At 36.5% G+C, this 12,126-nt stretch overlaps 2 protein-coding genes across 4 annotated transcripts; one reads left to right on the top strand and one right to left on the bottom strand.

The window, feature by feature from the left end:
* Positions 1,444–5,976, top strand: LOC109234545 (cytochrome P450 CYP72A219-like). 2 transcript variants are annotated; one of them, XM_019400569.1, is made up of 5 exons: positions 1,444–1,781; positions 2,748–2,965; positions 3,863–4,104; positions 4,257–4,641; positions 5,292–5,976. In XM_019400569.1, the coding sequence occupies exons 1-5, from the start codon at positions 1,499–1,501 to the stop codon at positions 5,715–5,717; spliced, it is 1,554 nt and encodes a 517-aa protein (XP_019256114.1). In that variant the 5' UTR covers positions 1,444–1,498; the 3' UTR covers positions 5,718–5,976. The 2 variants fall into 2 exon arrangements, with proteins under 2 accessions (XP_019256114.1, XP_019256115.1); XM_019400570.1 differs by lacking the exon at positions 2,748–2,965 and having other exon boundaries at positions 1,700–1,781.
* On the bottom strand, positions 6,767–11,484 carry LOC109234544 (eukaryotic peptide chain release factor subunit 1-3-like). Of its 2 annotated transcripts, none has more exons than XM_019400568.1 (5): positions 11,402–11,484; positions 8,018–9,525; positions 7,707–7,895; positions 7,341–7,529; positions 6,767–7,171 (listed from the first exon to the last, which is right to left on the bottom strand). In XM_019400568.1, exon 2 carries the CDS (start codon positions 9,512–9,514, stop codon positions 8,198–8,200), a length of 1,317 nt encoding a protein of 438 aa, XP_019256113.1. In that variant the 5' UTR covers positions 9,515–9,525; positions 11,402–11,484; the 3' UTR covers positions 6,767–7,171; positions 7,341–7,529; positions 7,707–7,895; positions 8,018–8,197. The 2 variants fall into 2 exon arrangements, with proteins under 2 accessions (XP_019256113.1, XP_019256112.1); XM_019400567.1 differs by having other exon boundaries at positions 8,075–9,525.

Here is a 12,126-nt window from a genome sequence, read left to right as displayed (position 1 = left end):
GTGTATGATTAATAAAGAAATTTATTTACTTGTATATAATATATACAANAACTACCCCCACCCCCCCCCTACACACACACCCTACAAAAGTACTTTGCTTTCCTTTATCATTATTTTTAATAAAAAAATTTCTGGAAATATCTATTTTCATAAATAAAATATACCGACATACCGGCATTTTGATACCACCTAAAAGAAGAAAAGAAAATTCCAAGATATCCAAAAAATATCATTGTCTGTTTTTCTAACTTGTTTTACTTTAATTAAAACCAAATAAGAAAAGACAAGGAAATTTAATGCACCTCAGTGTGAAATAAAATTTGTTAAATTATTGCTCTAGTCAACCTTATTGGACAAATAAAGAATAAAATAGTACATACTTGTCAACCAAGAGTACAAGACTAACCTGGTTAAGTAAAAGAAGAAACTTCATCCTCATTTTCCTGCCATGTGTATTCATTGATGACATATATTTTTAATGGACAGTAAGCATTTATTGGATTATGAAACTTCAGTTGATAAAGACAAGAGAAAAAAAAATGGTCCCTATATTTTGGAGTAAGTTGAAAATAGTCCCTTAAATATACTCCTGAGCAATTTTGATCCTTTACGTTTAACAAAATTGAGCACTTTCAATCTCTGTCAAATATTTTTAACCAGAAATATTAGGAAAGTCCCGTCAAATCCCAAAAACTACGCCAAACACCAAAAATAGATTAAAAAAATTCAATTTATGTCGCACTTTTTTCTTTTTAATTTATCCCAAAGAGAATGTCATCTTATATTTAAAAATAATTTAACTTTAAAATTTTTAATTTACCGTTAATGATATAATTTGTGGCCACACAAATGTCTAAGACTTATTTTATATCACAAATTTTAAAATTCTTCCTTCTTAAACTCCATGCCAAATCATGCAATGCCACATAAATTGGGACCGGAGGAAGTAGCAGAAATAAAATAGCTACAACAAACTCCAGAATTTGACTAGGGGCGAAGCCACAGTGTTGAATGCGGGTTCCGCCGAACACAGTAGCTTTTATTCAAGTTCTATATTTGTATTAAGAAAGCTGATGAATATGTACAAATTATTAATCTAAAATCCAGTAATTTAAAAGGATTATAATCCCAAACCCATAAGGTTCAAATCCTAGTTCTGCCTCTCAATTTGACCATATAATATCAGAAACTATAAAAATTATACCACCAAATATGAGTTCATATTAAATCACTTTTTTCATAGTTTTCGTTAAATCTAACAATGAAAATTCGTTAAATATTTAAAGAAGCACTTTTGATAAATTTAAAGGACAAAAACTACTTAGAAATATATTTAAGGGACTATTTTAAATCTACCCTAAACATAAGGAACCATTTGTAACATTTTCTCATAAAGACAACTTGATCCTTTCTTCTCCACAACTATATATAAATGCATGTTATAGAAGTATGACACTATAAAAGAAAACTCCATTATTAGAAACACTATACAATAAAAATGGAGACATTATTTAACAACAAAATTGCAGTTTCATTAGTGATTGTGATAATTTTCTTGAGATGGGTATGGAAATTCTTGAATTGGGTATGGATTCAACCAAAGAAAATGGAAAAAAGACTAAAAATGGAAGGTTTCAAAGGAAGCTCATATAAGCTATTACTTGGAGATATGAAAGAAATAAATACAATGGTTGAAGAAGCCAAAACCAAGCCTATGAATTTTACCAATGATTATGTGGCTAGAGTCTTGCCTCACTTCACAAAGTTGATGCTCCAATATGGTATGCAATATTATTTTTGAATTTTTGCAATATTAGTGCAATTTAACCGATTATAGCAGGTCATGACGCTGTTTAAGAGGTTGTTATATCAGGGTTGACATGTAGAGTTACTTGTTGTTTTAGGTCAACTTAACCGGATCCTGACTCGAGTTTAAGCTCTATGCACTCACAGTGTAATATTTATTTATACAGTAAGGCAGTGTTGTCAAAGGCAAAAAGCTCTGAAGCGTAAAGCAATTTAAGTGTGGGCTTAAGTTATAAAAGGCGCAATGCAGGAAAAAAATAAAAATATATATGTAATTTAAGAGAAAAGTAGCAAACTCATTCATATTGTTTTCCTTAACAACTAATACACTTATTTGCCGATTATATTTGTAGTCTAGTATTTCTCCATTTAAGATAGAACTCATGGACAATAAGGCGCACGTCTTGGTGCCTTGCCTACACTGAAGCTCAACTTAAGTAAGGCGAAGCGCCCTACCTGAGCTTTTCTGAGCTTTAGGGCTTAAGCGCGCCTTAAATGAGCCTTTGACAACACTGCAGTAAGTTATTTATAAGGCAGTTACATAAATGTCTATGATAAGCTTTAATTAGTAATCTTATAAATAATAACTAACTTGCTGTCACAGGTAAACCTACACTAATAGCACTGGCGGAAGCAGGATTTTCACCAAGGAGATTAAAAATAAAATAATAAACATGCAAAATAGCCAAGGGGATTCAGCTCCTGATATATATACGTGCAAAAAAAGTTTACATTATATATATAATGTAATTTTCAGTTCAGGGTTCGGCTGAACTCCCTTCCGCCCACCTAGCTACGCCCCTGACTGATAGGGTAAACTATCTATAATAAATCATATTTTAAATGAGGCTCAGTTCAATTCTTGCATCTCTTTTAACCTCATAGGATTTCAATAGTTTGAGATTTATGTTTTCTCTAATATAGCTTGTTGTATCTTGTAGGCAAGAATAGCTTTATGTGGTTAGGGCCAAAACCAACAATGTTTATCACAGACCCTGAATTAATAAGGGAGATTTTGTCAAAAAGTTATATATACCAGAAAATTCAAGGCAATCCAATCACTAAGTTGCTAGCACAAGGGCTAGCAAGTTATGAAACAGAGAAATGGGCAAAGCATAGAAGAATTATCAATCCTGCATTTCACCTTGACAAGTTGAAGGTAGCTTTAACATCCTAAATCACTTGAATACTATCCTAATTAATTATTTTGTTGTTCGGTTTCGTTGTCTCTCCTTGAGCTGAGGGTCTATCGGAAACAGCCTCTCTACCTTCACGAAATAGGAGTAAGGTCTGCGTACGCGCCACCCTCCCCAGGCCCCACTTGGTTGGATTACACCGGGTTTGTTGTTATTATTGTTATTGTAATTATCCTAATTAATCTTTATTAGTTTATTGATGAGCAACTCTTTCTGGGATTTTACTGGGTCGTTGTCGTCGTCGTCGTTGTTGATGAGTAGGAAATATTAGTTGTTTTGTCCTGATATTACTAATGCACATCCTAAAACACATATGCTCTAAATGAGATCTATTATAGGAATATCATTAGCATATCTTGTGGTAGCTGATCTAACCAGGTTTCAGGGGCAAAGCTACGGCCTATCAAGGATGGTCAGTTGACCACCCTTCGTCGAAAAATTATATTGTGTATATAGGTAAAATATTAGGTTTTAGATGTATATTACATATATTGAACACCCTTTATCAAGAAATTTTTTCACTTTTTTCAAGTTTGAAGTTTGAACACTCTTGAGGATATCTCTGGCTTCGTCACTACCAGGTTTCGTGGTTTAGCAGAACCCAATGCTTGGGGTTGACCCTTGTATATGTGTGGGAAATACGTATGACTAGAATTAAATGTACATTTCAAAACTCACAACGTCTAAATTCTGGATTCACCACTGTTGTTCTGATAAATCTTAATGTGATCACGTCGTATCCTAGCATGAACAATACATAGAGTGGGATGATTGTGATCTTTCAATGCTAATGTTATAAATGAGAAGGGAAAAAAGTCTTATTGGGTCATTAACTATGATTGTTTCTTTGGTGTATGCAGCATATGCTACCATCATTCTACTTGAGTTGTTGCGACATGCTCAGAAAATGGGAAGGTATAGTTTCATCAGAGGGATCAGAGATAGACGTGTGGCCTTTTCTGCAAACGTTGACAAGCGATGCCATTTCAAGAACTGCTTTTGGTAGTAACTATGAAGAAGGGAGACAGATATTTGAGCTTCAAAAAGAACAAGCTAAGTTGATTTTACAAGCACTGCGATGGCTTTACATCCCCGGATGGAGGTAAACTCGATTTACAACTTATATACAGTTTCAAGAAAAATAGTTCTGCGACTTAACTATCATGTTGAGTAAACTCGACTTACAGTTTTGTGACTTTACTGTTATAGTGGAAAATGATCATACATGAAATTAACGCTTTGTTTTTGGCTTAGATTTGTGCCAACAAAGAGGAACAAGAGGATCAAGCAAATCGCTAAAGAAGTACGATCATTAGTGTTAGGAATAATCAATAAAAGAATAAGAGAAATGAAAGCAGGGGAAGCTGCAAAAGATGACTTACTGGGAATACTATTGGAATCTAATTTCAAAGAAATGCAAATGCGCGGAAACAAGAACTTTGGTATGACTATCGACGAAGTGATTGAAGAGTGCAAGTTATTTTACTTTGCTGGGCAAGAAACTACTTCAGTTTTGCTTGTATGGACTTTGATTTTACTGAGTAAGCATGTTGATTGGCAAGAAAGAGCTAGAGAAGAAGTTCGTCAAGTCTTTGGAAGTGACAAACCTGACTATGACTTATTGAATCAGTTGAAAGTTGTAAGTACCGTCAATATCCACCATACTAGTTTTTGCTATCCAAAATTTGGTATTTCAGTATTTTTACTACTTAGCATGTACCACGTCTTCCTTCAAGGGGAGCCTTGGCGTAACTGGTAAAGTTGCTACCATGTGACCAGGAGGTCACGGGTTCGAGCTGTGAAAATAGTCTCTTGCAAAAATGCAGGGTAAGGCTGTGTATAATAGACCCTTGTGGTCCGCTCGGACCCCCGCATAGCGGGAGCTTAGTGCACCGGACTGCCGTTTAGCCTGTACCAAGTCTAAATGGATGAGGGTCGGGGGTAGGTTGACAACCAGCGTATGATTAGTCAATTTACGATGCATCCTCACAATACATTATTTTCTGGCATAACTGGTAAAGTTGTTGTCATGTGACCAGGAGGTCACGGGTTCGACCCGTGGAAACAGCCTCTTGCAAAAATGCAAGGTAAGGCTGTATACAATAGACCCTTGTGGTCCGGCTCTTCCCCGGACCTCGCGCATAACGGGAGCTTAGTGCATCGGGCTGCCCTTTAGCCTGTACCAAGTCTAAATGGATGAGGGTTGGGGCTAGGCTTACAACCAGCATATGATTAGTCAATTTATGATGAATCCTCACAAGATAGTGTTTTTACTACTTACTTTTACAGGTAACGATGATATTCAACGAGGTTTTAAGGTTGTACCCACCGGCAATTATGTTTGGTCGAACTGTACATGAGGATACCAAATTAGGGAACTTGTCCTTGCCAGCAGGGATGCTACTTATGTTACCTGCAATTTGGTTGCATCATGACAGTGAAATATGGGGAGATGATGCAAAGGAATTCAAACCAGAAAGATTTAGTGAAGGAGTTAATAAAGCAACAAAGGGTAAGTTTGCATATTTTCCGTTTAGTTGGGGACCAAGAATATGTATTGGACTGAATTTTGCTATGTTAGAGGCAAAAATGGCACTTGCATTGATTCTACAACACTATGCTTTTGAGCTCTCTCCATCGTATGCACATGCTCCTCATACAATTATCACTCTGGAACCTCAACATGGTGCTCCTCTGATTTTGCGCAAGCTGTAGCGCGGATATATAGATTGGTTACTAAAATATCTATTTCGGTTTTTTGGTCGTAGAACCTTCTATCTTTCTTTGTACTTTTTTGCTTTTAGATGACAGTGTTGTCCGTGCTAGCTTGTGCGCTCGTCTCTTTCTTTGTACTTTTAAGAGTCCATCACCTTTTCCTTTCTTTTGGTTTATGCAGTATACTCCCTCGAATTTTCTGTTTCTGGTGCATGACTTGGTTGTTCAAAATATGCTCAAGACACCTTTCAAAGTCTTACATTGGAACTGTTCAAATGTTTCATCCAAAATACTGAGTTTTTCCCACAGTAGACAGAGTTACCTAATACATGTTTAAAAGGTAGCGAGCAGGTATTGGGTGAGTAGCTTGTCCGAACACCACAGTTATTTTGAGAAAAAGATAATAAGCCGAAGAAGCCGTGGTTCATGCACTATGTTGCTGGGCTAAATTGATCCCAGGCTGTCCAAGCCTTGACCCTTCTAATCACACAATCAATCTATTGGTCACAAGCGATAACACAACTTACCGTTTCATCTCTGCAGCCGTATACTAAGCGATAACACACCGTTTAGATGAAGCAGATCTTCTGCTAAAGAGTGAATTGTTGGGTATGTTGACCCTTAAAATCAACATTTCAGCATACTGAACTGTACCTTGGATTAACCGAGTATCGGTCATAAACAGTAGTTACTTACCTTGGCATATTGCCAAGCAGTCCAATATTCCAATGATATACTGTACTAGTATAGGCCAGTCTCAAGAATAAACAATCATAATATCTCACAATATGAATATCATGAACATTGCATAATACTAACTTCAGCAGAACAGACTATCAGCAGTTCAACTCGAACAAAGACTATTCATGATCTGCAAGATAAGCAGTCAACTAAAAACGAAGAGAAGAGAGAAAAGTGAAGCCAGTATCATAACGCTGACCAAGCAGTCACAATCACCCAACAAAGTAGTACTACTATCAACCGTACCACGACATGAAATAGTCACGGCGGTCAGATACTATCGACTTCAGCAGAATCATACTTGCATATCAGTAAAAACTCCCAACTTCATAGATAATATCATAGTATTTATTCATAGTACCGAAATAGGTCTATCACACGACATACCAGTCATAAAGATCTCACAACATGAAATAGTCACTGGGATTATATACAGCTGACTTCAGCAAAACCATACTGCATATAAGATAATATGATAATAATTATAGATAATATGATAGTACTTAGGCATTTCACTCTTCTAAGGAGCGTATAGCAGGTAACTCCCTATCAACTCCAACTGAACAGATTAAGTTCTTTCATAGCTGCTACACTGCCACATGGATCTTCTTCTCAGTTCTTTCAGCAGACAAGCCACTTCAGAGATGAACGCGACCCCTTTCAGATTGGTCGGACAAACATGATATCATTAGCAACTTCATTTCGTCATCCATCTAGTAAACCAAGAAGAAAAAAAGGAACATTAGGAAGGAAATGATGCAAATATTCCGATCTTCAGAAGACATTGCATGCGAAATAAGATAATTGTTCTATCATCAAATTAAGGAGATCTTTACTGCTAAGCTGATTAAAACTTCACATTCAAAGGACATTCCCACAGACCTGAAGAGCTCCCGATAACTTGTTGCAAAGCACACGAGCGGCCAAGTCAACGGCGAACCCTCGCACACCAGTGCAAGTTTCTTGCTTGACTCTTGCACCGGCATTTATGAGATGAAAGTCACCTTCATATTGCTCAGACAAACTCAAAGAAATTACTGGCAACTTCATTTCTTTATGCAGGCCATCCATCTAGTAAACCAGGAAAAAAGAAACTAACTTTAGAAAGGGGATGATGTAAATCTCCAATATTCAATAGACATTGCATGCAAAAGAAGATAGGTGGCTCGATTAAAAAAGTTGATCTTTACTACTAAGTTAATTCAAAACTTCACACTCGACAACAAGACAAAGTCTATGCCCACTGACCTGAACAGCTTCCAGGAATTTGTCACTAAGAACATGAGCGGCCAAATCAGGCGCAAGCCCTCACACACCAGCGCAGGCTCCCTGCTCCTCTCCTGCAGTAGCACTTGTGAGATGAAAACAACCTTCCCATTGCTCAGACAGATGCGAAGAATTTACTCGCGACTCCATTTCTTCATCCAGGTTATCCATCTAGTAAACCAGGAAAAACAAAAGAACATTAGAAAAGAAATAAAGGCAAATATTTATAATCTCCAAGAGAAATTGCACACAAAAGAAGATAGGTGGTTTTGATCATCAAAGTTGGTCTTTACTGCTAATTTGATCATAACTTCACATTCGAGAACAAGACGACGTCTCTGCCAACTGACCTGAAGAGCTCCCTGTAATTTTTCACTAAGCACAAGAGCAGCTGGGCCACGCGAGAGCCCTTGCGCACCAGTGCAGGCTTTCTGCTCCACTCCTGCACTGGCATTTGTGAAGTTGCTTAATTGCTATTCAGAATCTTCATAAAATTCACCTTCGTCAGAAAGGTCATCAAAAGCTCGAACATCAAGCTGGTAACGGAGAATCCCTCCAATGCCACCAAAACCACGGCAAAACTGAGATCCTTCTTGTGATTTATTGGTAACAAACTCCAGACTACAACCAAACCTCCTGTACCCATTCGCAAACCACTCAAGCAGTGGCAATTTATCCTGAATTTCTAATTCTGCATTCGTAGCAGGGTCACGGAAGTTACTTTGGACAGTGTCTTGCTCCTTATTCAAGTGTTTGATGACTGTTTCTCCAGAAGTGTTATTTTTCAGCACATACCTAGTCATGTCCAGATTTTCCCACACAATAAGGGTCTCAATAGCACCCATTTCCAGAACTTTCAATGTGTCATCAACCCCAAAAACATACTTCCCAGTGTCCTGACTAATCTCCTCAAAATACTTGCCTATCAATTTCTTCTCTTGTATAAATTTCACATTGGCCAAGATCTCAGCAGACAACTCAATTGCTTGATTGAAACCATTTTCTCCTCCATAAGAAACATCGACCACATTCAATATTTTTGCCTGAAGACGAGGATCAAACATATCAGACTGGCTAAGCTCAGTCTTAAAGTCAGCTGATCCAGCTAGTATCAGGCCTGAAACATTGGGCTGACTGGTGGCAGTATTAATATAAAATTGGGTTGCAAGCTCCGCCGTTTTCCTCACATAGTTGTGTCGTTTCTCCATCCGAAGACGAGCAAAACGCAGTGCTGACTGTCCTCCTCTTCCGTGCTTTTTGGGCAGATCAACACTAAACTTGTGAAGAATCTCCCTGGTATTGCCACTCAATGTCCCGAAAAGTGTCCCATTTCCATCCATTATAATAAATCCAAACTTGTCATCAGATTCCAAAAGTTCATTCATGGCTTCTGTGTGGAACTTGTTATCACAAAGATATAGAGATGCGTTAATGGGCCTGAAGGGCTCAAAATCAATTGTGACCTTCTTCTCTTTCCCATCTTCGGTCATAATCGTTCCAGTGTAAAGCACAAGCCCATTTGGTGGAACCTTGTTATAGAGTTTAAGTCTCTGCTGAGCAGATGTGATTGCACCCAACACAGATTGACGATTAACTCTACTTTTAATGTTCGATGCAGTTCCGAACTCATCTCCAAGCATCTTAGTTACCCTAGATACTTGATCCCGTGGAGGCATGATTAGAGAAATCATGCTGGTACCATTGCCTCGAGCAGCTTCAAGTGCCTTTATAAGTTTCTTAATCTTCCATATCTCGATATTCTTATCATTATCATGACCGTCAGCCATCATTGTATACCAAACTGTAGTTCAAGAGAACAAAAAATAATCAGATTTTAGTACACAAACAAAGACTAAAATAAGTAAGCTAACACCAAGTGACAACAAATGCCCAAGCCTTCAAATAAGCAATCAATGACAGCTATTGAGTGCTAAACTTACGATGGGCATGACTAGTTTTGTTACTAATCCCAAATTCTATGGTACAGATACAATGTCCAATTAGAAGATCGTATAGGAACTTCAGTGAGCTTGTAAAACTACATCCATTTCCCCAATTCCAGAACTAACATCTATGTGTGTGGATAATCTTCAAGAGTCATTCTTTGTTTAAAGGGCCTAGTGTTTACAGGGGCTGATAAGTAGTTTACAGGGGCTAATATATCGATATAACAATGGAAACTAAAACTATGTTTGATCACTGCCTCATGGATTACCAAATATACATCTGGATATAATAAAAAATTAGAATCTTATGAAAGTTGACCCGAGGGTCTACCGGAAACAGCCTCTCTACTTCCTAAGGGTACGGGTAAGGTCTGCATACACACAACCCTCCCATACCCCACTTGTGGGACCCCACTGGGTTTGCTGTTGTTGTTGTAATCTTATGAAAGTTGATTTTTTCCTGAAGCGAATCTTATCACAGCTATTACAAAATCTTCTATTTCTGTCCTTTTAGGGGAAAGCTCTTTCTTTTATCCCCCCAAAAGTCTTCCAAGATACCCTTTTTTGTGATGTATCTTCTAAGAGATTTAACTTCTTTTCTTGGATGATTAAATAATAACCGGCAATACATACTTCTCTCCACTCCATAGCACCTCCTACTTCACACCTTGTAAATTAACAAATCAATCGGCTAACTCAACCCCCCAGGGAGATTAACACAACATGAATACTTGACAAACAGAAAGCTAATTCACTTGATGCTTTTCAAAGAGATAACATACCAAAGCAAGACGAATCAGTAGGTGGATTCAGTGTTTTATCCAAAAAAATTATCAATCAAGTCAAAACCAATAAATTAAATGCCTTTTATAAAACAAGGATGGAGAATTTTTTACCAACCTTCCACGAACACTATAGTACACATTAAATTACTCAACTTTAACAAATTTCTCAGCCAGATTTTGCAATTTCGTACAATAAATTCTATTTTTTCTTACGATGTTGGTGTCCGATCTATGACTATGCCGTCGAGTACCTGCTACCTCCCACCAGCACAGGTACCAAGTAACTCTGCCAACCACGGTTTATCACTAGTGTCTTTTCACTCCATTGGGATTTAATTTCCTACAACAATTTTTTTAAAATGACGTTGGTATCCGGGCCAGCTTGCGCGCAGCTCGACTATTCCATCGGATTCCTAATACCTCCCACCAGCACAAGTATCGAGTATCTTTACGCACCAAGCTTAGCCAAGGTAAGAGATCACTAGTGTTTCTTTTCTTTTTTCTTTTTTTTTTTTTGCATCCGTTGGGATTTAATTTCCTACAATAAATTCTGTATAATCCCTGCACAAATTTTCACAAAAAATAAACAGCCTTAATTCTCCTTGATTCTACCATTTTCTCTGATTAAACCAATTTCATTAATCATAACCACGTTTAAGATCACTTTGTTTAAAGGCGCTCACTAACTTCTCCAATAAAAGTAACTCATATAAAATAGTAGGAGTACTAGATTTTAAGCAATAATCACTAATCATAATCATCAGATTCATAATCCAACAAAACAACATAACCTAATCACTTCACCTAGTTAGATCAATAAAACATAACAAAAAAGAAAAACAAAAAAACATATATTAATAAATAAATAAATTAATCACTGATCAAGGAAACACAAAATTCATGATTTTTACAACAAAAATAAATAAATCGAAAACGATGAACATACCTTAGGGAGAAGTAAGACGAGAATTTGTCAAGAAATAAAGAGAAAAATAGAAAGAGAGACTGACACGGCAGTTATGGAATTCTAAAGAGAACAGAGGAGTGTTTTGTATATATAGTTATTCTAATTGGGCCCCACAAAGAAATATAAATACCGACTTTACTTCCCTAGATATTTTCTTTATTTTCTTTCTCTCCCACAATATAAATAGGGGTGAGTGTTGGGGCAGTTCGGATTGCATATGAAATTTTAGTTTGATTTCAGTTTTCGGATTGACGAAATAACAATTATTTGGATTGGATCGAACTTTTTCAGTTCGGCTTCAGATTAATCGGTTTGGATATTTTGAATTTTCGGTTTTGAGGTTATAAGTTGAGATGTTTCTTGTTTTACAAAAATGAATATCCAAATGAAGTATTAATATTAATTACATGAAAAGTTCCTCATTCTCACCTCAATCATCCAAATGAAGTATTAAAGTAATAATATTATTATATAAAAAAATAAAAGATACAATAGAAGCATTAATACGGCATATAAGAAGTAGAAATAGTAAAACCATTTCAAATAGAAAGCATTCTCATAGTAACGTAGTAATTAATATTGAATATATGAGATAATATCTAATGGATAGGGTATTGAACTTATTACTATTGACATATGGATAATTGACTAAATATAAAGTATAAGAATTTGAATTTTCGGATATCCAAAAATTCAAAGTACCA

This window comes from Nicotiana attenuata, chromosome 11 (genome assembly GCF_001879085.1).
Source record: "Nicotiana attenuata strain UT chromosome 11, NIATTr2, whole genome shotgun sequence".
In the NCBI taxonomy this organism is placed as follows: Eukaryota; Viridiplantae; Streptophyta; class Magnoliopsida; order Solanales; family Solanaceae; genus Nicotiana; species Nicotiana attenuata.
This window is presented reverse-complemented; position numbering and strand designations above follow the sequence as displayed.

Coding starts and splice junctions, on each gene's coding strand:
- LOC109234545 (XM_019400569.1), top strand. CDS start 1,499: ATGGAGACATTATTTAACAACAAAATTGCAGTTTCATTAGTGATTGTG. Junction 2,966..3,862: donor TTCACCTTGACAAGTTGAAG/GTAGCTTTAACA, acceptor TGGTGTATGCAG/CATATGCTACCATCATTCTA. Junction 4,105..4,256: donor CTTTACATCCCCGGATGGAG/GTAAACTCGATT, acceptor TTTTTGGCTTAG/ATTTGTGCCAACAAAGAGGA.
- LOC109234544 (XM_019400568.1), bottom strand. CDS start 9,514: ATGATGGCTGACGGTCATGATAATGATAAGAATATCGAGATATGGAAG.